The sequence below is a fragment of the Hemicordylus capensis genome, chromosome 3 (genome assembly GCF_027244095.1).
Source record: "Hemicordylus capensis ecotype Gifberg chromosome 3, rHemCap1.1.pri, whole genome shotgun sequence".
In the NCBI taxonomy this organism is placed as follows: Eukaryota; Metazoa; Chordata; class Lepidosauria; order Squamata; family Cordylidae; genus Hemicordylus; species Hemicordylus capensis.
In genome coordinates, this window is record NC_069659.1 from 236,488,099 (window position 1) to 236,514,317 (window position 26,219).

Consider the following 26,219-nt stretch of genomic DNA (forward strand, 5'->3'; position numbering starts at 1 on the left):
ACTCTTCTCAAACATAACCTTCAGGCAATATCTCCTTTAAACAGCTCAAGAGAAGAGGAAATAACAAGGCAAAGGACATGTGGCTAGACACCACAGGCATGAAAAGAAATACAATTCTTTTCATTAGTAAAATTCAGAATTTAAATCTAACAGGAATAAATATAACAATTGTGACACACACTTCCAGTCTCACTGAATGCAAAACGTTCAATAGTTTGAAAGGTAACAAAGTTTACTTCTCCTACTACAAAAATGGTCACTGTTTCCTTAATACATTGGAAACAATGACCTTTGATGTAACAAAGGAGAAATCAAACCACTGTTACTCAATGAAGAGGGGGGGTCACAAAAATGAGAAGTAGCTAATGGCAAAAGTAGCTACTAGTTGTTTTCCCCAGATTACATAATTCTGTGTAAGAAATGGCTTACATTGAACGCTTGCTAGTTTATTTTTAATGTAAGTGATCTCTTGCCATGTTTTAAAACAAAGCCATTTTGCATTCCAAATAAAGAAAACCAGTGTTCTTTTTAAAGGTAATGGGGAAGAGGCAAAAGATATACTGTCCCTTTTAAAAAGAAGGAGCACATGGGAGTTGAAGCACAAATTGGTGGAAGCACATGCTGACAAGTCAGTACCTGCCAAAAATCCTGATGAGAGGGGGAAAGGTTAGGAAGAAAGGGAAGAAAATGAGCAAAGGGTTGGTTACAAAAACTAAAACTAAAATAAATAAAAATTCACAAATATTACAACATATCAGGAACCATAGAGCAAAATCAATTAGTGTTTCAGGAACAAGACGTTGCTACACACCTTGGAACTAAGAAATAAAGGGGCACAGAATTAGCAATATTTAGGAGTTACCTGTCCAAGTGTAAAAATTAAAATGAGTGGTTATTTTAAAAACACACACTTCCAATTTATGCCACCAAAAATTAAATATGCCACAAAGCTTTGACAAGTGCAGAGAAATGTAAGAAGGCAGCTGTTTCACAGATACAAAGCAAGAAAAGGGGTAAGAAAAGGGACAGCATCCATACACTCACCCAACAGTATCCTTATATGCTATTGTACAGGAACACAGGATGCTGCCTTATACTGAGTCAGACCACTGTTCCATCTAGCTCAATATTGTCTACACAGTCTGGCAGCAGGTTCTCCAAGGCTGCAGGCGGGAGTCTCTCTCAGCCCTATCTTGGAGTTGCCAGGTAGGGAACTTGGAACCTTCTGCATGCAAGCATGTGGATGCTCTTCCCAGAGCAGGCCCCATTCCCTAAAGGGAATATCTTAGAGTGCTCACACATGTAGTCTTCCATTCAAATGCAAACCAGAGCAGACTCTGCTTAGCAAAGTGGACAATTCATGCTTGCTACCACAAGACCAGCTCTCCTCCCACAAATGCTTATTCATAAGCATTTAATAATATATTTTGTTATATTTAAAGGAAGGATTCTCCTTAGTGATGTGCACGGAACCACGGAGGTGCGGTCTGGCACTGGGGGGTGTCTAGCTTTAAGGGCGGGATGGTAGTACTTACTCCTCCCGTCACTTTTCCCCCTCCGGCGCTCCACTTCGGTGCAAAGTTTTTGGGGCGGCAGCGTTCCTCCCTGACACCCTTGCCCCCATCGTTGTCCAGGAAAAGGGAAAGTTGCCACCATGCATGCGCCCGTCGCCGGGCACACACGTCACACATTGCACATGTGATGTCACACATGCAACATGTGATGTGTGCGGTGCGCGCGCACAGTGGCAACAGGCGCATGTGCGCCGTGACAGGCGCATGCATGGCGGCAATGTCCCCTTTTTCCAGACAACGATAAGGGCAGACAACGATAAGGGCAGGGGCGGCAGGGAGGAACGCTGCTGCCCCCAAAACTTTGCACCGAAGTGGAGCACCGGAGGGGGGAAAGCGGAGGGAGGGGTAAGTAATACCCCCCCACCCTTAAAGCTAGACACCCCCCCAGTGCTGGACTGCCGGCCCGGCCCAATTCTGAACCGGTTCGGAGGCCTCTAACATGGCCCCGGACTGGTTCTGTGCACATCCCTAATTCTCCTTCATGGTAACACCTCTACTAGGGCTGAAGCATAAACCACTGTGCTTTAAAATGAGAAGCTAGCCTCAGGTTAATAATTATCCAAATAAATCAGAAGCAGCTTGAAGGTGGACAAGGGAATACAGAAAACTCACTGTACCTTCCTTTATGACAAATACATCTTTTATCAGCCCTCTCTCAGGTAAGGTCCCTGACAATTTGAATTTTCTGTTAGTCATCAGCAGAATAGAGAGATAAATATGTAAACACCACCCTACAGAGCCAAGCTGCCATTCAAAGATGATCAAGATGATCTAAAGAGATTCTGCAGCACAAATTTGAATTATCTGGACAGATTGAGACATAGTTATCACGTGACACTAGAATAGACTGAGTTATACAAATGCACATAAATAAAATAAACCTAATACATGACTGAAAGTCATGTGAGACAACCAGTCAAAGGTAGACCATGGTGTGGGTGTAAAAATGTTGAAAAAAATATTATTGCAATTTGAGCTAGCCACTATAAATAATTAAATAAAATTATTCTCTGTGACCTCAAATAGCAGGGTATTGCCTTCTCAACTTGATTCAGTTTTATTGCTCAAACAGAAGGTAGGGGTTCCTGGTCACACTCCATAATGATCAAGAAACAGAACCTTACTCTAAGCAGGTTAAGGTGAGCGGCCAAGCAGAGAAGATTCATGCTCTGTTTTCCAGGACCAACCACAGCCACACTGTGACAGCTGACAGCATCTTAGACTGAGAGTTCCTCAGTCCAAATGATTGCTGCCATTGCCAGCGAATGGATTCTCCTCCCATCCGGCTGAATGAGAGTAAAGGCAGATGGCAACGACATCACACTTTGTAACAGGTAGAGCAGAATGGAAGGCAAGAGCCAAGGGGCCCGTTCCACATCACACTCCTTCTTGACTCCAGGTGAGAATGTCAGTCCACCTCCAGAATGGGCAGGTTTGTCACTCCTCAGGAGGAGGGCGGAGTGGGCAGGGAGAGGTAAAAGAGAAGCAAAAGTCATGTTCTAAGAGAAAGCTTTTAAAAGTACATCAGCAATACAGTAGTTCATTAAAATATAGATCAGCCAGTAATAAAAGACAAAATAAAGAAAACAAGTTAGCAAGCCAGTTAAGCTTTTCCCTGAGAAAACTACTCATTGATAAAAAGGACTGGAAAGAGGACCATGGCTCTGACACGTAGCATCAGCTTTCGTATAGCAGCTTGAAAAATATATATACAATCACAGAAGATAGAGTAATATGAAGTAACCTGATAGTCAAGGGGGGAGGGGGGCACACAGTTAAAGTGACAAAGAGAGGACACCTTCCCTTTTGAACTTTTAGGAGAGAAAGAAGAGCCATTTCATATACTGCATTTCTCTTACACATATATAAATTTCAGTGAAAGTGAGCACACATCTTCATCAGTCTGAGAATTACAGACATCAACTTTCCCACAATTACAAGCGTTGAAGCTGGGGCTGGGCAGGCAAAATCTCTCATGTAAACAGCTCTAAGAGTGGAGAAATAAGCCCTTTAAGAAAAAAGGTTGCTTCCCCAAGCTCAGTGCTATGCAAGCTAAGTAAGAAGAGATGTTCAAAATTCTAAAGACTTGGTTGCATTTATCATAGTGAGCCATACGAAAAACAAAAATCCTGCTATAATCTCCTACAAAATTAACACAGCATTGCTTACGCCTACACAATTTCCCTGTGAGAGTCTAGAATAAAGCATCCTGCCAGTTACAAATGGCAATGTGCAAGCATACACAAGTTTAGGAATCTCACCTTCCCATCGTAGCGTTTCACCACAAATTGATCAAGGCCCAGATCTGCAAGAAAGAAATACACATTTATGCAGTGTCCCTTGAGTATTATGACACAGCTTCACGATGTGCCTGACTGTATTTTCATACAAACCAGTTTAACAGCACATTATTTTAAAAGGTCTAGCCAACCAAACAGTAAAAAATGGGTGTGGGGTTGTCTTATTATAAACCATATTTACAGGTATGCATAATAAAGCCTTTTCTATTTATAAAAAAACAGAAGAGTTATTATGCTAGTACTACATCCAGCATGTCACCGGCAGTTTGACACACAAGTTATATTGGTATGCTTCTATACTACCTTATCCAGTAATTTTTATCCATCCTCAGACATATTGCCTTGGGCAGTGCATGTTATCAATAGCTTTCAATTTTTTTCATTGTTATAATCATCCTCAATGTTTTATTGCATCAAACAAAGGGCATAGTTGTTCCCTGTGGAAGCAAGACTCTACCCTATCAGTCTTTAAGCAATACCCATGTATAGACATTAAAAACTAGTGCTCTTCTATGGCCTGCCAAACAAAGCATGTAAAAAAGGCAAATTTGCAGCACTGAAGTAATCTACTGTGGGCTGAGAAGCTGAAATTGAGGAGGAAATAAATTATATTTTGGGGGCGGGGACTTGCTCAACAGAAGCTATCCTGGCGGAAAATAAGAGAGATTCCAGACTATAGTGAGCTATTAAATCCGGGAACTCCTTCATATTCTTGTTAACATGTACCAATGAAACATCCATATTTAGGGTTAAAGAAGCATAGCATATGGAATTACTGTGGCTAGCATCCTATATACTAAATATTGGTATCAATCTGCTATTCCAATAACAAAGGATTGGATTCAAAAGATACAGAAGCTGGCCTTGATGGCTAGATTAAACTGTGAAAATGTCTGTGAAAACCGACAAAGTTTGTAAATAAGTTGATTTGTAGACTTTTGCTAGGTATTGTATTGAATAACACGATATAATCAATTATGGTTTATTCTATGGTAGAAATGTTCCACTTTATGTTAATATGTATTGTTGTAGGGTTATATATTATTTGTACATTCTGTAAAGAACTAATGGACAACATAGGAGGAAACAGCTATACTAAAGATTTTACAGTAGCTTATCATTTACTATGAGAAAATCTGCACAAATATTTTCGAAGGATTGAAGCCGAGTCACTTGCACCTTATTTCTGGCCCCGCAGGGCTCCATGGGGAAAGAGCTTGGAAGGGCTACATTTTTCAGCATTCCTTGCATGAAGTCACTGGGACTTCCTGAAGCTCTGCCCCCATTTAAGAGCTCACCCTGGAGTTGTCCGCAGGACCTGCACAGAGGCAAACAGATACTATCCCATGGGGCTAGGACTGAGGTGCAAATTAGTTTGCTTCAATGCTTTGAGGCTAAATTTTTGCACAGATCTAGTAAGCAAGATCAAGTACATTGAAATATTTTATTCCAGCATAAACAAACCCATTGTACCAGTGTTACTGTAATAAAAAACTTGGGGAAGAACATGTAAACACCACTTTTTCACTCAACATTCCAGTGTGAAGATCACAGCCATTCTATAAGCCAAGTATTATGTTATAACTCACAATATATTATAAGTGGTTCCACTTATTTCTGCATCACATTATTCTCAAGATTTGTTGGTGGTGACCAAATTGATTAAACATATACAAAATACAGATGAATAGATAGAGAGAATAATATATACAGGGAAACCTCGCTATTCACAGAATCACCATCCGGTATTTTCATGTATCTGCGGGTGTCTAATTGACCCCCAATTTCATTACTCATGGATACTAAAGGGTTAAAACCCATGTATCCACAGTTTTTAGAGGGCTGGATGTGACCACGGAGGTCACTTCCGACCGCCGTTTTGTAAGCATTTGTATGGAAGAGCTATTTTGTGGCCCATTCCTTTTAAAAAATACATTCTCAAGCAATTGTTCATGGTTTGGGGGGCATTGCTGGGCACAAGAAAACACTGTGGAGCATGATGCAGTAGTGGAGCAGTTTGGGGGGGGGGCTTTTTATTTTTTATTTTATTTTATTGCCCTTTTTTACAATCCAGGAACCTAATCCCATTTTCCATAGGTACAATGCCTTGTTACTCACAGTAGTAGGTAAAGAATGGAACACCCATGAGTAACAAGGTTTGCCTGTAGTCCTATTTGTGAAATCTCCATGTCATTTAAAACTTGGTCCACTAGGTAAGATAGACAATTCAGTAAGGTATGCCGAACACTGACCAAATATTATCCGAGAAAAAAATACAGAAGTATATAAAATGATAAAATGTCTCCTATCAAGTCAGCAATACATAAATATTTCAATTCAAATCAATAGCTTGGTCTGTTTACTATGTGAGAAGAATACAATTTGATACTAAGAATGAATTTTTTAAAAAACAAACTATTTCAACATATGATGAAATGATCCAAGAGATGCAGGGTAAAAATCTTCTTTTTTTTCATTACCTACAGATTAAACATATAAATCAGGGAGCTGAACTGACTTGGTATTAACTGACCAAATTTGAAAACACACCTGCTGACCATGTGAGAGGAAAAAAGATAACCTCTAAAATATATAATTTATAGGTTAGGAGAGAAAGGGAAACTAGTGAAAAGCTTCTTAAAAACAAATTGGCAAACTGGACTGATTTAGAAACAAAACACAAATGGAATTGTATTCTTGAAATGGCTATTGATTTTCATCATGCTCAAACCTGAAGGCATGTCAATGTGTATTATTCATCAATGGTACCAGTCTCTCTCTCACACACACACACCACAACACCTAAACAAGATTTGGAAGAAGTTGGGAAAGCAATTTTGTAAATGCAGATTGTTCCATTTATAATAACAATGCCACCAAGTTTTTTTAAAAAAGATATTGTGAAGACTTCTTGGAAGCAATATACCAGATCTTAGGACAGGAGAATCTAGTGGTTAGTTCTGCTGGGGCATTTGAAAGATCATAGCCCATTTCAGCTGACCCACTAAACCATAAGTTGGAGAATGGTAAATAATCTGTGGACTGGCTCATCTATGTAACTGTTAATAAACTCCTTCAGTCTATTTCAGCCTGTTTCAGTTTGGGTGATTCTCCAACCATTATTTGGAAGATCATGAATAAGCTGCACATTCCCTTTATCCATCCCTCTTCCTCCTCTCAGTTTCCTGCGTAGCATCGCATATCAGCAAACAATTATTCTAAGCCAAAACTGTAAGTGACACTTTTAAGTGGACTTCTGATTTTGCCTTGGAGGGATAACATTCGTTGTGGTTTGCCAATTTGGAAAGAAATATAACATAACAGAAAGCATTATGTGTAAGAGGACAAACAAATCCACAGCTCAACCATGAACTTCCAAACATGCTCCAAATAACAGGCTCCTATCAGCAGCCTGGCAGCAGCATTTTCTGCATCGGCTGCAGGTTCCAAACACTTTTCAAAGGCAGCCCCACATAAAAGTGTGATGCAGTAATCTAAATGAGATGTGACCGACACTGTGAAACAGTGAGGAGATCTACCTCCATCGAGAACAAGCACAGCTGGCACACCAACTGAAGTTTTGCAACTGGCCACAGCCATCACCTGAAAGGCTGGGTCCTGTGAACCTGATTTTTCAGAGGAATGCTACCTCATCCAAGACAGGCTGTATCACCAATCAGCATTTCTACTGACTAGTCTGACCATTAGCCCACATCCAGCCCATCACAAACAGTTTTAGGCAAATTGTGAAGATTAAGAAACATTCCTATTAGGAAATGATGCAAAAATGGATAAAAATGGTCTGGAACACTGTGAAATTGGTATAAACTGGAGTGGGCGGGGGGAGGGATATTTTAATAGTAGTTGAATGAAATGTATGTACTACTGGAACAATCACCATTGTACTCGACAATTCCAATTTTATATATATATATATATATATATATATATATATATATATATATATATATATGAATGAATGTTTCGTGTCTTGTGTATTCAGACTAATTACATAAGAATATACAGGTGAAACTCGGAAAATTAGAATATCGTGCAAAAGTCCATTAATTTCAGTAATGCAAATTAAAAGGTGAAACTGATATATGAGACAGACGCATTACATGCAAAGCGAGATAAGTCAAGCCTTAATTTGTTATAATTGTGATGATCATGGCGTACAGCTCATGAAAACCCCAAATCCACAATCTCAGAAAATTAGAATATTACATGGAACCAAGAAGACAAGGATTGTAGAATAGAACAATATCGGACCTCTGAAAAGTATACAGTGTACTGTGCTTGATTGGCCAGCAAACTCGCCTGACCTGACCCCATAGAGAATCTATGGGGCATTGCCAAGAGAAGGATGAGAGACATGAGACCAAACAATGCAGAAGAGCTGAAGGCCGCTAATGAAGCATCCTGGTCTTCCATAATACCTCATCAGTGCCACAGGCTGATAGCATCCATGCCACGCCACATTGAGGCAGTAATTGCTGCAAAAGGGGCCCAAACCAAGTACTGAATACATATGCATGCTTATACTTTTCAGAGGTCCAATATTGTTCTATTCTTCAATCCTTGTCTTCTTGGTTCCATGTAATATTCTAATTTTCTGAGATTGTGGATTTGGGGTTTTCATGAGCTGTACGCCATGATCATCACAATTATAACAAATTAAGGCTTGACTTATCTTGCTTTGCATGTAATGCATCTGTCTCATATATCAGTTTCACCTTTTAATTTGCATTACTGAAATTAATGGACTTTTGCACGATATTCTAATTTTCCGAGTTTCACCTGTATATTGAAAAAATTCACAAACAGGATTTTAAATAAATCACATCATTCTATTCCTCAGATTGGCAAGATCAAAGGAACAGAATGGAGGGATAGCAACCCTTGATCAGAAAAACAGAGAAAATATCACCACCACTTGTTTATGAGTGAAAGTGATAAAATGCTTCCCATTTACTCAGAAGTTCATAATGGTCATGGTTCAGAAAATGGAGTTATTAATCAGCTTGGAATATCTTTTAGACCCTCCAATGCCAATGCAATAAAATTTCCCATCAATTTCATAGACTGAAAAGAAAATTATAAGGTTGTCAAGTGGTGTGCTGGATTTGTGGGTTTTATATTAAAGGACTATCACCTGGGCAACTTTCCCCCCCCTTTCTCTTTTCGTTTGCCAGAAGACAAGACAAACACATACTCAATATGAGAGTTAAGCATTTGTTTAAATCTCTCCTGTTGAAACCAATGGGACTTGAAAGTCTCTAGTTCTGACTAGGGATGTGCACAGAACCGTGGCGGGGAAGCTTGAAGGTGGCAGGAATGCTGCTTTAAGAATGGGGGAGGGTGCACTTACCCTTCCCGCCATTTCCCCCCCACCGGCATCCATTTCTGTAACAGCTAATTGGGGTGCCAGTGTACCTCCCTGCCGTCCCATTGCCCTCAATGGCTGGATATGGCCAGAAGTTCCAGACGCAGCTGCCCACGTGCCCACACACGTGCCGGCACGCGCATGAGTGTCTGGAACTTCCAGCCATATCCGGCCAATGGGGGCAACGGGGTGGCAGGGAAGTAGGCTGCCGCCATGATTAGCTGTTACAGAAACGGACACCAGCAGGAGAAAAGTAGTGAGAGGGGTAAGTGCACCTTCCTCCGCTCTTAAAGATAGACCCCCACAGGCATCGAACTGGGGAAATGGGTGGTTCTTCGAACCGGTTCGGAGGCCCATAAAGGGCCTCCAAGCCGGTTCCGTGCACATCCCTAGTTCTGGCTCGATTACACCCTACATTTTTATGCTAAATATGCCTAATACTACTTAATGTGTTACAACACATTTTTATATAGAAACATTTGAATAAGTTTTCTTGTTAAAGAATTAGGCAATTTTGGGGGGAGGTAGGTCAATCAGTAGCTATTACCCATGACAACTGAATTAACCCCCCAAACATAGGAGTAGTGTATCTCAGAATACCAAATGCCAGAGATATACACCAGGGGAAGGCCATCCCCTTTATGTCTGATTTGTGAGATATCACTAGCTCCTGCTGAAGACAGAATTCTGGACTGTATAGACCTTTGTGCAATCTAGCAATCCTTTCATGTGCTGGACAGCCTTTCCCAGCCAAATTGTATTTAATGTATTTGACTGGATATTGCTGGGTTTGGATGACAGGATCATTAGAATGAAAAATTGCTATGTATCATAAAGCACTTTGTACATGACAAAGTACAAAAGAAAGGAAGAATTGCATATACATTTGTCAGATGGTTCTTAAAAATGTTAACTTTCACATCACCTACTTCTGCTGAAGATATATAAAGTCTTCAAAATATGAACACAGTTCACATAAAGCTTACTAAACAAATGAACTGCAGTCTGAAGTCTTCATCAAAATGCATTACGAACACACTGTGTCTTCATCTTAAAAAAAAAACAAAAAACCTGTAGGGTCTCTGGATTTGCTAGTATCTACTTAGAAATAATGTACTAAAAAGGATACTAAAAAAGTATCAAGAGGTATACAGTGGTTTAAGAGAAACTGCCTGACAATAAGATTCTTTCAGGAGAGTTATTCAAAATCCATCAGAGAGTGACCCTAGGTCACTTAACTACCAGTGCTTAATATAATAGAGAGGCTCTCCTGGTTTTTAATTATTTCCGATAAACATCCCTCTACACCTATTATCTGCTCCTGCACATATTCCTTCAGTAAAGTCTGTCATTAAACTGTAATACCTCATCTTTAACCAGATGTCTGGAGCAACTGCATCATTCTGAGACATTATTTTGCAATTAGTAATGTTTGACAAAATCCCTGAAGTTTCTTTCTTGTCTCAGAAGGACAACACGTTTATTCAACACTGCTGCAATCCTCTCATGTGGTCAGCTATTACTATATGTTTTATTATGGACTGCACCAGCAAAGTATTTGAGGATCATATAGTTCCAGTCAAGTCAAATTTAATGCTGAAGGCAAAAATCTTTCAGGGTCATTTAGCCACCCTACCCTGGGAGAAAAAAATCCTTCCTAACCCCTGCTGGGGCAGGGGGTGGGGGAGAACAGGAAGATCTCAAGCTGTGAATCATGATCCAAGAGAATAAAAAAGGCTCTATATGGTTGCAAATTAATATGTGTAATTGTTTTAAAAACCAGCAAGTATGTATGTTTGTTCAAGTACTCATGTTTGTTGAGCAATATATAAATTACAAAACTGGCAACTTGACTTGAACAATGATTTCAATTGGCCTTTTCTTTGTTATTTAAACCAATGCACCCCTTTTGTCCTGCTCCTGTGAATGTAGATCTTTTCAGTGCTCTATCTGCCAGGTCTAATTTTAACAGTCACAACTGGATGGAAGCTCAATTTGGCTGTTGCCTCAATAGGTTTGCATAAATTTAAGATTATAATAAGCCAATTAACATTTTAGATAGAAGGCAACCACCCAAACTTGCAAACACTGTCATCGTATATCCTTAAAAACACTGTATACAAGGTCACTTACTTTCTGGTTGCTTTTCATTTGGCGTTATGGATCGCACAAAGTCTTGTGGGGTCATAAACACTTCTGACTCTCCATGCTCATTTATTACTTTCAAGGTGGCAAAATATCGGAAGATTTTGTCTGGAGTGGAGTAGGCTCGGATCCTGTTTTCATACTCCATCACCTAAAAAGGAATATGCAGCATGAAACTTTCCCAAGTCAAACTATACATATATTTTCATATTAATGTTTCAGCACACATACATTGTTTGCAGCTCCTGGAAATGCTCACAAATAGAACTATTTATTTACTGTGTACAAAAGAGAAAGTGGATTTGAAGATGGGCGGAATCACCGTCAAACACCAGACCCTTTTCACATCGGGACTTCTAGGCTTCAAGTTTTTTTGCGTTCTTTACCACTAACGTCTGAAAGCCCTAAAGGATAATTTCAGCAAGACACTGTAACATACCATCAGTGAAAAGAGTTTCCTGGTATTCAGGGCTGTCCTTAGGGTGGGACGATCAGCCGCTGCCCCGTGCTGGCACAGACCCTCCTCTGGGCACACTGCAGCCTGCCTTGCTCCCTCTCCCATACCAACAATTTATCTTTCCCTTGCAGCACAAGCCGAGAGCCAGTCGTCTCCTTTTTTTTAGCACCTCGCAGGCTTGCCTGCTAATATCGAAAGGTTCCCTGAGCTCCTTTCCTCTTCACTGCCGCCTCTCAGCTGTTCGGTGGGTGGGTGGGACTTCCAGAGAGGCCTCTTGCTGCCAGCCTCCCTGAAGCCTGAAGCCTTTCCGTGCCTGCTGCAGGCAGCAGGGAAGGAAGAAAGGAGGCAGAGTGGCCAGCACTGGCTGCCCATACCCACCATAGCACTGTGCACACCCTCTGCCCTGCCCTGCCTTGGGCAGTCGGACTCCTCCTCAGACCTAGTAATGGAGATATAATGCGATTTCCTTTTTGTGCTTATTCTCCCCCTCCCCCGGAATATTTACGGAACAGCTTGCAATAGGGCTTTGATATTGGGCACAATGCAGGGCAAATGGGAAGGCACTGAATATATAATATGAAATGGATTAGGCAATCTGTCAGTTTTTAATTTTAAAAATTAATTTAAAAAAAACATCAAATAGGTCCTATAAGTGGCTTGTTTCATGGCAGAAAATTGCAAAAATGTCTAGAACTGAAGTCCCCCCTTAGACTATAATTCCACCCCCATATGGAGGAATCTGCCCTTTGCCTTCATAAAAAGGGGTAAAGCACCCCGCTTTCTGCCCCAGCCTTTAGATCACCTGGAATGACTTGGCATAGGGCTTTGGTTTTGAGCACAGATGGGGCAGGGTGGGAGGGTGATGTATATTTAGTTTGAAGTGGATTGGACAAATTGTTGGTTTTTAATTTTTTTGAATTTAAAACAAGTGGCTTGTTTCATGGCAGAAAATTACAAAAACTTCTGGAATTAATACAATACAATACAGTACAAGAGCCCCTGGCAGTACAAGTACAAGAGCCCCTGGTGGTGCAGTGGTAAAACTGCCGCCCTGTAACCAGAAGGTTACAAGTTCGATCCTGACCAGGGGCTCAAGGTTGACTCAGCCTTCCATCCTTCCGAGGTCGGTAAAATGAGTACCCAGAATGTTGGGGGCAATATGCTAAATCATTGTAAACCGCTTAGAGAGCTCTGGCTATAGAGCGGTATATAAATGTAAGTGCTATTGCTATTGCTATTGCTACAATGCAATATAAATATAAATATAATATATCTCAATGTACTATGCTCAAGTTGGTTTGCAATCCAGACGGTCTGAGTGAGAACTGAGTGAAGCAAGGGGCATGTGTTGTGCTTTTGTTTTTATTTTTTCCCCTTACAAATGTACTATATGCCTAAGCTGGTTGTACATTTCCAAAAACCTCACTCTGTTACTCGCATTATTTACACTGTATGTCATCAATCAATATGATTCTGTAATCATATGAAATGTCAAGAAGACGCTGCACATGCTGATTCGCCCCCAGCCCCGCACACCCCTGGGGATGGTCCTGCTTGTATACCAGTAAGACATTGTATTTAATAACTAGCAAAAGGCTTGGCATTATGACAGGGTACACGTGGAGCGAGAACCTGTATATTGCAGGAACCCTGGAGTGAAACATGATTCCAAACAAAGAGACACATTGCATACATTCATATGCACACAGACCCTAAGGACTTCTGTCGTGGAAGCCAGATCACTCCATGAAGTACAGGCTTGCTCTCATTGTAAATGTGTCTCCAAATGCAGTGATATGGGATAAGATAAATAAATGCACCTTATTCTATATCATTGAGATATATTGCGCTATACTTGCTTCCTGTTCTTGACAACCTCAGCATTTGGAGCAAGGGGCATCTCATCCATGCACAGAATTGTTTCTCTTGGGGACATTCGAGTCATGACCAAGTGTTCGGAATTATTATTTATGGCTGTGTTCACACAATCTCAAGGATCTTGGTTAAAATTTTAATCAGAATCAGCAAGCCTTGCTGAGCTGATTGTGAGTACGCAATCAAATTTGGGGTCAGACCACTCTGGAAGACCAGCATTAAACCAGGATAGATAACTAGACAGTTATCTGTCCTAAGTCAATGAAGGTTAAATTGGAGCAGTTTGACCATGATTGCCATGAAATTCTGCATTCTCATAATCAGCTCTATGGGGCTCGCTGATCCTGTTTAACCTTTAAACCAGAATCCTTGTGATTGTGAGAATTCAGGCTATATAGAAGATACATAATCTTAGCAACAACTGCATTAAGTGTTGTGATACTTACCATCCCCCTGTAAAGAAGATCAGTATAACTAAATGTAGGAATTAAATTATGTGCGTCTCTAAATATCTCATCTGCTAAAGTAAGTACAGTATCCAGCAGAGGAGCAAATGAATTATTTGTTAGATCCTCCAAATCTGTTTGCTCACTTGACTCACAAAGAAAATAAAGGGATCCAAAACTTAAAATACAAACACATAAAATTATTAATATTCTTATCAGATCCAAGAAAAAACAAGTAATACAGCTGCAGACAGCATGCTTTGCTTTATTAAAGATGCTAGCATCCAATGGTGAAGCTAGCAAACAGTGACCAAACTCCAGAGGACACCTCTAGATGCTCATGCAGAAACTGGTGACCCTGAGTGCTGGTATTCATAATATTTATTTTCATTGGAACTACATTCTACTAATGGCACAGTGGGGAAGGAACTTGCCTAGGGAGCAAGAGGTTGCTGGTTCAAATCCCCGCTGGTATGTTTCCCAGACTATGGGAAACACCTATTTTGGCAGCAGCGATATAGGAAGATGCTGAAAGACATAATCTCATACTGCATGGGAGATGGCAATGGTAAACCCCCTCCTATATTCTACCAAAGAAAACCACAAGGCTCTGTGGCTGCCAGGAGTCAACACCAACTCAATGGCACAACTCTACCTTTTCATTCTATTTTGGTAGCACCTGCTTACATTCTTTGTTATTGGTTTAATCTTGCTTCCCCCCCTTTTAAAAGCCCTCCTTATTAGATGCATCCATGCTCATGCAGCTGGCCTGTGGCCCTTTTTCATAAGGGTTCTTCCCCAATATCTATCCACATGGTGGTGACATCCATTTCCCAAGACTAATTCCACAGACCCTTCCCCCAATACTAAATACATTCATTATGGTTACTCTATCTTCAGTTGGTCATTCTGCTGTTGAAGGGAAACTGAGACATAGATCAACCTTCTGACCTGAAGAGTGAACCATTCCAAGAAGTAGCAAACAACAGTTGCAACTATTCTGCTCCCCTAATAGCCAGATGTTCACCATGTTACTAATTCTACATCACCCTATTAATTTATCACCAGTAATTCTACATAAAATAATCCCACAATTACTTCTTTGTGACTATCTCAATATTGCAAGTAGAGAAAGCGAAGACTGAGTCAAAGTGCCTTGCCTAGCATCCATGAACTCATCCAACGAATTCATGGATGTGAAATTTGTGAAATCAACTTTTAATCAACCATCTTCAAAGTATTATTTAAACATGCTTGGATTTTTAAATTCCTATCTCTATCATGGTTAGCACATTAACAGGAGCAACTCTGATTAGGGGCTAGATGGTAGCACTTGAATGTTTTATGGGAAGCAGAAAAAAAAGATCTAACAGCTAATCTTCTGCTGATCAATACTATGTTTCAAAGGAATTCGATTCAAGGCACATCACTGCTGAGCAAAACAAGCTGGAAGTTCAGCTTATGTCAGCTTCCCAGCCTTTGCATTCCTAGTAAATTGAAGTTTAAGGTCAGATTAATCAACTCAAAGAGGAAGTAAGCACTAATATACTCAGCTAACTGTTTATCTTAATTTAGCACGGATCTATGCCCGATTAAATTTTGAAAAGGCAAAAAAGCTGGCACAGCAATTTCATGATCAAATGAGATCTCTAAAGCTCCCTATAGCTTGTGTGTGTGTTCTGGTTGCTCTTGAAAGTCTGTTAATTCCACAGTATGCATAATGTACATCTACCCCACAACACATTGATTCGGACTGTTGCTAGAAGATGGGTAAATATCTTCTCATTGTTATCATTAATTGCACTTGCATTGCACTCTTCTTCCAACCAACTTTGGGCATTTCCATTTTCTCCACAAAACAACCCTGTGTGGTAAGATTGCACTTAGATGTAACTATTAGCCAAAGGTTACTCAGAGATCTTCAGGAATTTGAACAGAGAGCTCCATGATGGAAGTCTCTAATGACTATACCATACTGCCTCTCTTGTAAGTATGCAAAGATACCAAGAGGTAAAAGGGGAGTAGGAATCTTCTTTCCTCACAGCTCATATAATGAGTTTACTGAATATTACAATGATCTCCCATAACAAATTAATTGCTTTGTTTTCTTTCTCACTGAGATAATTTGGCAGTCAATCAGGATACACCTCATATTGTATCCTGATTGACTGCTGGGACTGTAGCGGCCAGGACTGTAGCGGCCGGGACTGTAGCTGCTTGCTGCCTGTTCCCTGTGCCCAACAGAGGAGGAAGACCATCCACCAGCAAGAGGGTGAGAGCATGTGCTGGGTGTGGCTCCTCTGCTGTTCTGCTGTTTGTCATCTGCTGCTGCTGCCTGCGGGACTTCTGCCTGCCTACTCTGTGGCAGCTGAGTGTTGGCAGGACTGGGGTCCTGGGCTTCCATCTGCCTGCCCCTGGGCTACATAGGGGGCCACCACCGAAGGGGCAGCACCAAAGGGGGTCACCTCTTTGGGGAGCCACTTCGGAGAGCAGCGAGGGCTACCCCCCCCCCCGGTTTATCATTTTTAGGGTTGGGGGTGGCTGAGATAAGGCTTGGGGAAGATTTGTTTTGAATGTTCTGGAGTCTGTCTGGAGATGGGAGGGCATGTCCATTGGTCTCGGTGCAGCTATTCCAGTGATGGTGTGGAATAGAAGAAGTTACGTTGGCAGGTCAGCAGGCTGCTGCAGGGGAAGGGAAATCAAAAACTTAATAGCTGTTTCCCCTTCCGGCTGCCCTGCCAGCTCTTTGGCCTTGGGGAGCAGTGCCAACAACCCACAGAACCTTGCCTTGCTCCTTTGTAATGCCAGGTCAGTCCAAAACAAATTTGAAATAAACCATGATTTGATCAGGGATGAAGGGGCTGACCTGGTGTGTATCACAGAGACTTGGTTGGGGGAGGCTGGGGGCCCAGTTTAGGCCCGGCTTCTTCCTCCAGGGTACTCTGTAGAGGAGCAGGTAAGGGAGTGTGGGCGGGGAGGTGGGGTAGCTGTGGTCTTTAAGGATAATATTTCCCTTACCAGGATCCCTATCAGAGTGTCTGATCATATTGAATGTGTGTACATACGTTTGGGGACCAGGGATAGACTGGGACTTCTGTTGGTGTACTGATCACCCTGCTGCCCAACAGAGTCTCTAACTGAGCTCGCGGACTTGGTCTTGGGTTTGGCATTGGAGTCCCCCAGGCTTATGGTGCTGGGGGACTTCAATATCCACTTTGGGACCGGGTTGTCTGGTGCAGCTCAGGAATTCATAGCGGCAATGACAACTATGGGCCTATCCCAAGTGGTCTCTGGACCAACACACGTTGCTGGTCATACTCTTGATCTGATCTTTCATACAGAATGAAAGATCATGGTAGTGTTCCGTGGGTGGGGACTCCTGTGACTTCCCCATTGTCATGGACGGACCACCATCTAGTTAAGGTTGGATTCACAGTTGCATCCCACCTCTGCAGGGGTGAGGGATCTATTAGAAAATCCGGCCAAAAAGATTATTGGATCCAATAGGATTCCAAGAAGCCTTGGAAGGATTTAATGTTGGCCCTGCCAGCGATCCGGTTAATGCCCTGGTGGAGAATTGGAATAATCAGCTCACCAGGGCAGTAGACATGATCGCTCCTAAGAATCCTCTCCGACATGCTTCAAAAATGGCTCCTTGCTATATGGAAGGTCTGCGGGAGCTGAAGTGGCAAGGTAGACGACTGGAGCTCAAGTGGAGGAAGACTCGACTCGAATCCAACAGATTACGACACAGAGCACATTTAAAGATCTATGCTCCGGCTATACATGCAGCAAAGAAGTGTTTCTTTTCTGCCCGTATTGCTTCCGCAGGCTCTCGTCCAGCAGAGCTATTCAGGGTTGTGAGGGGGCTAGTAGGGCCCCCTGGTCCCCTGAATCCAAATTTGGAACCATCAGTTACCCGCTGTGACACTTTTAATGAGTTTTTTGTGGACAAAGTTTCTCGGATACAGGTCGATCTAGATCTAGATTTAGACTCCACAGTTATCGCAGTGTCAGATGCAGAGGTATCCAGCAACTCCTCTTGTGTGGTTAGGCTGGATCAGTTTCAGTTTGTGACTCCTGAGGATGTGGACAAGCTGCTCAGAATGGTGCGTCATACCACCTGTCTGCTTGATCCTTGCCCAACGTGGCTTATACTATCTGGCAAGGGGGTTGTTGTGGAGAGCCTGGTGGCAATTATAAATACCTCTCTGAGAGAGGGCAGGATGCTTCCTTGTTTAAAGGAGACAATTATTAGACCTATTCTTAAGAAGCCTGCCTTGGACTCCTAGGAGTTTAGTAGCTACAGGCCTGTCTCCAACCTCCCATGGTTGGGCAAAGTGATTGAGAGGATGGTGGCCTCCCAGCTCCAGGCGGTCTTGGAGGAAACTGACTATCTAGACCCATTTCAAACAGGTTTTCGGACGGGCTATGGGGTAGGAACTGCCTTGGTCGGCCTGATGGATGGTCTCCAACAGGGAATTGACAGAGGAAGTGTGACTCTGTTGGTCATTTTGGATCTCTCGGCGGCTTTCGATACTATCGACCATAGTATCCTTCTGGAATGTCTGAGGGAGTTGGGGGTGGGAGGCACTGCTTTGCAGTGGTTCCGCTCCTACCTTTCTGGCAGATCCCAGATGGTGTCGCTTGGAGACTGTTGCTCTTCAAAATCTGAGCTTTTATATGGCGTCCCTCAGGGCTCCATACTGTCTCCAGTGCTTTTTAATATCTACATGAAACCATTGAGAGAGATCATCAGGAGATTTGGTGCTGGGTGTTATCAGTATGCTGATGACACCCAAATCTATTTCTCCATGTCAACATCATCAGGAGAAGGCATATCCTCCCTGAATGCCTGCTTGGAAGCAGTAATGGGCTGGATGAGGGATAACAAACTAAGACTGAAACCAGACAAGACGGAGGTACTTATTGTGCGGGGTCGTCACTCGGGAAGCGATATTGATCTACCTGTTCTAGATGGGGTCACACTTCCTCATAAGGAACAGGTACGCAGTTTGGGAGTGCTTCTTGATCCACACCTTTCCCTGGTTCCCCAGGTTGAGGCAGTGGCCAGAAGCACTTTCTATCAGCTTTGGTTGATACGCCAGCTGCGTCCGTTTCTTGAGGTTCATGATCTCAAAACAGTAGTACACTTGTTGGTAACCTCCAAACTTGATTACTGCAATGCGCTCTACTTGGGGCTGCCTTTGTACATAGTCTGGAAACTGCAATTAGTACAAAATGCGGCAGCCAGGTTGGTCTCCTGGTCATCTTGAATAGACCTTATTACTCCTATATTACAGGAGTTGCACTGGCTGCCAATATGTTTCGGGGCAAAATACAAAGTGCTGGTTATAACTTATAAAGCCCTAAACAGCTTAGGCCCATGGTACTTAAGAGAGCTTCTTCTTCTGCATGATCCCCATCATCCACTGCATACATCAGGGGAGGCTCGTCTGTGGCTACCTTCATGTCTAGTGGCCACCCAGGGACGGACTTTCTCTGTTGTCACCCTGAGACTTTAGAATGCGTTTCCCGTGGGAATAAGAGTCTCCCCATCTCTAGCGGCTTTTAAAAAGTGTCTAAAAACTTATCTTTTTACCCAGGCCTTTAGCTTTTTAACTTTGTAAGTTTTTAAATTTTGGATTTATTGATTTGTTTTAAGCTGTGTTTAATATTTAATTGATTTTAACTTTTGTTTTTATTTGTTGTGAACCGCCCTGAGACCTTGTGTTAGGGCGGTATAAAAATGCACTAAATAAATAAAATAAATAATAAATAAAAATATTTTACTAGAAAAGCAGTACTGTAGAGCAAACAGGTGACCGAGCCCCATTGTTCATTACTCTTCAGCATTTAGTTTTGCATCTTTCTCAGGCAGTGTAAACATAATGAGTGGAGGGGGAGCCCCACACAAAGGAGCATCTTTATAGAGCTGGTCTTAGAGGTGAGCCCAGAACTAGGTAGAATTAGGGATTAAAGAAAAGATGGCACATACAGATCAAAAGGAGTGTTTAGATCACCATCAAGGTGCGAGAAAGGAACACAAGATAAATGAAGACAACATTTTTTAAAAATCAGGGAACAAATAAGAGGTAATTGCAAAAATATGGGGGGGACTGTTTGCCCCCACAATTGTTGCTTCTCTGTACCTCAGCAACTCCTCCTCCTTCTTCTTCCTCCACTACCACCAGGAGCTGTACTTCTGCTCCCTTCTCTTCATACCAAATTCTGCCCTCTTCTCAAAAGATCATAGACTCTTGTTTTAGCTGACATAAGAGCAACACAACTGGTCAACCAATGAATCAAACTCTGTCCCTCATCAGTCACTCCCAGTGATGGGAGGTTCAGTAATGACAGACAAGATTCTCTAACAAAGACCTTGACAACAGCTATTTGTCTTCCTATGCAACATCAGGTTGCTTACATGTAACTGGGGTTCTTCTAATGATCATCTGTCCAGTCACACAGATGGGCTTCGTTCTTGCATGAAGGGCAGATTGTGAACTTTCCAAGCTTCTTTTTCTCCATATTGAGGCTGTGGCTCCTCCCCCTGCGCTCTCCCTGCTCTCTGAAGTCACATTGCACCCCTCTCCTCAGTTTCTGAGTCTGCCACTACAGTGCTCTGCACTGCAGTGGGGATAATGGGTGACTGGACAGATGACCTTCAGAAGAACCCCAGTTACAGTAAGTACCTGCTGTTTTTCTGTGTGGTTTTCGTCCATCACACAGATGGGCACATCAAAATATCTTCTCATCATCGAAGGGAGGCAGCAGAGCCCGTGAGACTGCAGAGGCAGGTGTCAGAGCCACAGCCCTTTAATGAAATAAAGACTGCCTTCCCAAACACAGAATCTTTTCTTGCTCTGACATCTAGAGAGTAGTGCCTGACAAAGAATGTTGGTGTGGCCCAGGTGGCAGCCCCTGGCAAATAGATCCCATGGGCAGTCCTCTGTCAAAGACCATTGATGCGGTTACTGCTCTAGTTGAAAGAGCTTTAACAGTAGTTGGTGGGTGTAGTCCCGCTATTTGACAGGCCAACTTAATAGGCTGCATGATCCAAAAGGCAATAGACTGTGCGGAGGCTTGGAAGTCCTTGCAAGGTTGCCCATATGTCACCAATAGGGCAGGTGACTGTCTATACTAAACCGTGCCCTGAACATAAAAGGTTAGGTACTTCTCACATCTAAGGTATGCCATCTGTATTCATCCTGAGAGGTTGGGTTAGGAAAGAAAACTAGCAGGGAGATTAGTTGAGATTTGTGGAAGGCAGAGATCACATTCAGGAGCAAGGAGATGTCTGGTCTGAATGTGACCTTCTCTCTATGGAACACTAAGTAAGGAGGGTTACAGTGCAATGTTCACAGTTCTCCCACTCTTCTGGCAGATGTAAAAGCCACAAGGAACACTGTCTTAAGCAAAAGACAGAGGTCGCAGGCGGCCATGGCTTCAAAGTGTTTCCCTGTGAGCATCGATAACACCAAAGAAAGGTCCCATGGAGGTGCTATCAATGAGACATCTGGGTGATGGTATGCCAACCCTTTAAGAAATTGTTTGACCTTTATAAGCATGAAGTAGAAAATGGAGATGAGCAGAACGTGGTAATTGCTGCAAGTTGGACCATTATTGATGCCATAGAAAGGTTTGCTTTCTTAAGGCCTAGCAGCTGTGATAAGATGACTGTTAGAGGACCCGTGGTAGGCTCTGCAACAAAGGAGTATAAAGTATACTGACAGAAACGCCTCAGTGATTGTGGATGGCTTCCTTGATGCCAACAGCACCTCCCTCTAGAGACCAGTTAGTTGAATTCTCCACACTGTCAGGCATAGGATGGCAATGTCTGGGTCGAGAACACTGCCCCTCTGTTGTGTCAGGAGTGACGGGTGGTAAGGGAAGTAGAGAAATTTTTTCCTTGACAACATCAGGAGGCGAGGGAACCAATGACAGTGAGGCCACTATGGTGTTCTAAGAATGCAGTTTATTTTGTCCTGTTCTATCTTTTGCAGCATCCTTGAGATCCATGGGATCGGAGGAAACAGGTAAGCAACCTGGCAGACCAGGTGACTATGGAGCATATTCCTATGCCTGCCTTGGTGTAAAACACTAGTGTAAAACACTAGGCATTGGTGTTTGCTTAAACTGGCAAATAAGAGCACTTGCAGCTTCCCCCAGATTTAGAAGACCCCCCTGTAGAGTTGCCGGGCATAATTGCCACTCATGAGAGACCATCTGGGTTCTGCTTAAGAAGTCTGCAGGAGTGTTGTCATGGCCCTGATATAAATGTGGAGAGTTAAATGTGATGGTGGAGTGCTCAGTGCCAAATATCCAGGATCAGAAAAAGTAAGGAATGAGAGTCTGTTCTGCCCTGCTGGTTTATATATGCCTCCACAGTAGCATTGTCTGCCATAATTTGTACATGATGCCCCACTACGTCTGGTTGAAAGCTCTTGAAATCCTTGTATTTTGCCAAAGATTATAAGTAATGTATGTGGTGTTGCCTCTCTCCCAGATCACTGTCGATTTGGGTGGTGATCTCTGATCTTTTTCTTTTCTGGTGCACCCCACCCATTTTCCGATGTGTCTGTGACTATGAAAGCGTGTGGACCAGGTCTGGCAAAGGGCATGGATTGCAGAAGGTTCCTTCTGAGAATCCACTATATGAGAGATCCTTGAGCAGAAGGAGGCATCTCCAGGATTTTGGACTGGGCATCCCTTTGAGGCCTGAATCTGAATCCCTTTGAGGCCTGAATCTGTCCAGGAACCAAGTTTGTAGTAGTCTCATGCATAAAAGGGCTGTAGGCAAGACTGCTGTCATGGACACCATGAGACCCAACATACACTGTATTCTATTTGTAGGGTGGTGTGATGACCTCCAAAGAATTGAGCAAAGTCTGTGATGTGGTCTATGCGATCAGCTGGTAAATCAACTGCCACTTCGTTGGAATCAAAGATAATGCCCAGAATTTTATTCAGCGTGTGGGTGATAACTGAGATTTATTATAATTTATCTTTAGGCCTAAGCAGTCCAGAAGAGACCTGGTCCCTTGGAGATGTCTCTGAAGAACAGACAGGTATGGGGATGTCAAGAGTAGGGTTGCACATTTTGTATTTTTTCTGTTTCGATTTGTACCAAATCCGAATCAACCCCATTTTGTATTTCGTCCAAAATTAAGCCTTCGGAATCACCCCAGTTTTGTTTTGTATCCAAATTAATCTGAATCCGAATTAATTTGGATTTAAAAATGGGTCACATAGCCAAAAGAGTGGGTGGGGGTTATAGTGCCCAATGAGTGGAAGCTACCCCAAAAATTTCAAAGGAATTGGCCAAACGGCTAATTTTTGGTGAATTTTTGAAGTTTGCGCATCTTTCAGATTTCCCCCAAAGGGTATAATGGAGGTTTCAGGAAAAGTATAGCTTCATGCAGGGCGGAAAGGGGTGGCCCAGAGTGGAGTGTGGCTGGTGGTAGTGCCCAGTTGGTACAAGGAAGCTACCACAATTTTTTCAGAGGAATTTGGCAAAGGGCTGATTTTTAAAGAATTAATGAGGTTACATATCTTTCAGATTTACCTCATAGGGTATAATGGAGGTTTCTGTAGTCCCATAACTCCACTTGAGGGGCACTGGGGTGGCCCAGAGCAAGTGGTGGTGTTGTGCACATAAGGTGCCAACCACCCACATGGGTTGCCAACCCATGAAGTACAAGGTTTTGTTATTCTAGAGGTGTTCTGAGAGTAGATTCTCTGGTAGCATATGAGAGTGGATTCATGGTTTTTCATTTAAAATTTCATTTGCTACCAGAGAATCTAAACTCAACACCTCAGAAACAACAAAGCCTAGTACCCCAATGGGTTAGCAATCCAAGGGGGTGGATGGCACCCTCTGTGCACTACACCACCACTCTCTCAGCACCACACCAGTGTCCCCCAAGTGCAGTTATGGGGCTGCTGAAACCACCATTATTCCCTATGGGGGGAAAGCTTAAAGACACTCAAACTTCCCCAAATCACCAAAAAAAAAAATATATCATTTTTTAAAAAAATCAACCCTTTGATCAATTCCTTTGAAATCTGGGTGGTGGCAGGCGCCCCTTGGGGCACTTCCTCCCAACCCACTGTTTTGCCCCAGCAGACCTCTTTCTGCCCCAAATCTGCCCCAAAGGCACACACTTAAAAATCAGCCCTTAGGCCAGTTCCATGGGAGTCTGGGTTGTGGCAGGCACCCCTTGGGGCACTTCCACCCAACCCACTGTTCTGCCCCAGAAGACCCCTTTCTGCCCCAAATCTGCCCCAAAGACACTCCAACTTTGACAATTCCTAAGAAAGCAGCCCTTAGGCCAATTCCATGGGAGTCGGGGTTGTGGCAGGCACCCCTTGGGGCACTTCGACCCAACCCACTGTTCTGCCCCAGCAGACCCCTTTCTGCCCCAAAGACACCCAGACTTCAGCAATTACTTAAAAATCAGTCCTTTGGCCAATTCCATGACAAATGGAATCCAGCAATTCCATTGCTGAAGTCTGGGTTGCGGCAGGCACCCCTTGGGGCACTTCCACCCAACCCACTGTTCTGCCCCAAATCTGCCCCAAAGACATGCAGTCTCCAGCAATTACTTAAAAATCACCCCTTTGCACATTTCCCTTTCTTTTCCTCCTCCCATATGGAGAGGTTGCTACGGGAGGCAGGAGGCTTGCTTGCAGTGCAGGCCAGGAAGAAAGAAATATTATGTTCAAATACCAAAATTAAATAGAATCCCCCTCTCTCCAAAGCTTTTTTTTTTTTTTTTAATGAATAATTTGGAGAAGAGCAAGTCTCGTCTCTTCTCTTCTCTGGTGGGCCAAAAGACACAAACACAGCCTTGAAAGGAATAACGCCTTAGGACTGTATCTAAGGAAAGGCGGGATATAATGAATAATAAGTACAAGTACAATGTGTTATGGCAAAATAAATCATTAAGGAAAGGTGAGATATTATTTATTTATTGTTAAATTTATATACCACCTTTCATTAAAACAACCTCAAGGCGGTTTACAGCAAAATTTAAAAACAAGATTATAAATATGATACAGTTAAAATATTAAGCTTAAACTATGAGACAAATCTGATTAAAAAAATTTAAGACAAATATAAAAACAAATACAAAGTACAAAGAGCAGCAGCGGAGACAATCATAAAAATATATAAATATAAACTCAACACAACAATAAATAAACATTTAAAAAGTCTGGGGGAATTCAACAAGTAGAGGCTGCTGGGCAGGCAAAAGTAAATAATCACCTTCACACACCTTTTTTTTTTTTTAAAGGCTAAAAATACAGGAGAAGCAGAGAGAGAAAAGGGGTGGGGAGGGCTTTTGCTAGCTCCAGACAGAGTAGAAGCTCTGGATATTCTTACTTAGAGTTGGCACTGTATTGGCTACTCATCAGGTTAATCACTGCATTCTTAATACACAACTGAAATACAATACAGCACATTCTCAACTAAATCATTCATGGCCAAGGAAATGTCGTCAAAGAAGATGTGCCCCTTCTTGCATATCTTATCTTCTGCTATGCTAATTGCTAATCCTTTTGACAAACACTCAGTTCCTGAGAGGAGAGATCAACAGGACAAAATGCAATGCTGAAATGCAAACGGAGCTCTGAAGTGTTTTCCAAAGTACATAGACTTCGGATCCCTGAGGAGCTCATTTCGATTTGTAAACAAAATTTATCGGAGGTCTAATTCTGGTTTCAATTTGTAGACAAATCATCTGAAATTGCCATTTTCGGGCTCTGACTGGTGATCTGGGACTGGTTCTATGACTTTCTTCTCTAGCAGAGACACTGTCTCTTCATGTATCCAGCTCGCAACCATCCCTGTCCATTAGTGCCAATAAGTCCTATTTCTTGACTTTGACTGGGCCGCTTCCACCACAATAGAACTGGGTGCTGGATGACTGCAGAAAAGGGCAGGTATCTGTCTGTACCCTATAAAAGTTCTCCATTTTCTTTGACGTTGCTGTCACTGAAGAAGGTTTCTCCCAGCAACTATGTGTGATG

At 42.4% G+C, this 26,219-nt stretch overlaps 1 protein-coding gene across 6 annotated transcripts in view; it reads right to left on the bottom strand.

Annotated features, from left to right (window-relative positions):
- Positions 1-26,219, bottom strand: part of MICU1 (mitochondrial calcium uptake 1) — a 256,008-nt gene that overhangs the window by 108,157 nt on the left and 121,632 nt on the right. For all 6 annotated transcript variants that reach the window (XR_008318809.1, XM_053305650.1, XM_053305647.1 and 3 more), the window contains exons 4-5: positions 11,394-11,556; positions 3,836-3,879 (exon numbers count right to left, since the gene is read on the bottom strand). Coding sequence is in view for 5 of the 6 variants with exons in the window: in XM_053305650.1 (XP_053161625.1) it covers positions 3,836-3,879; positions 11,394-11,556 (207 nt within the window). In the remaining variant the exon portion in view is untranslated. The remainder of the gene's footprint in view (positions 1-3,835; positions 3,880-11,393; positions 11,557-26,219) is intronic.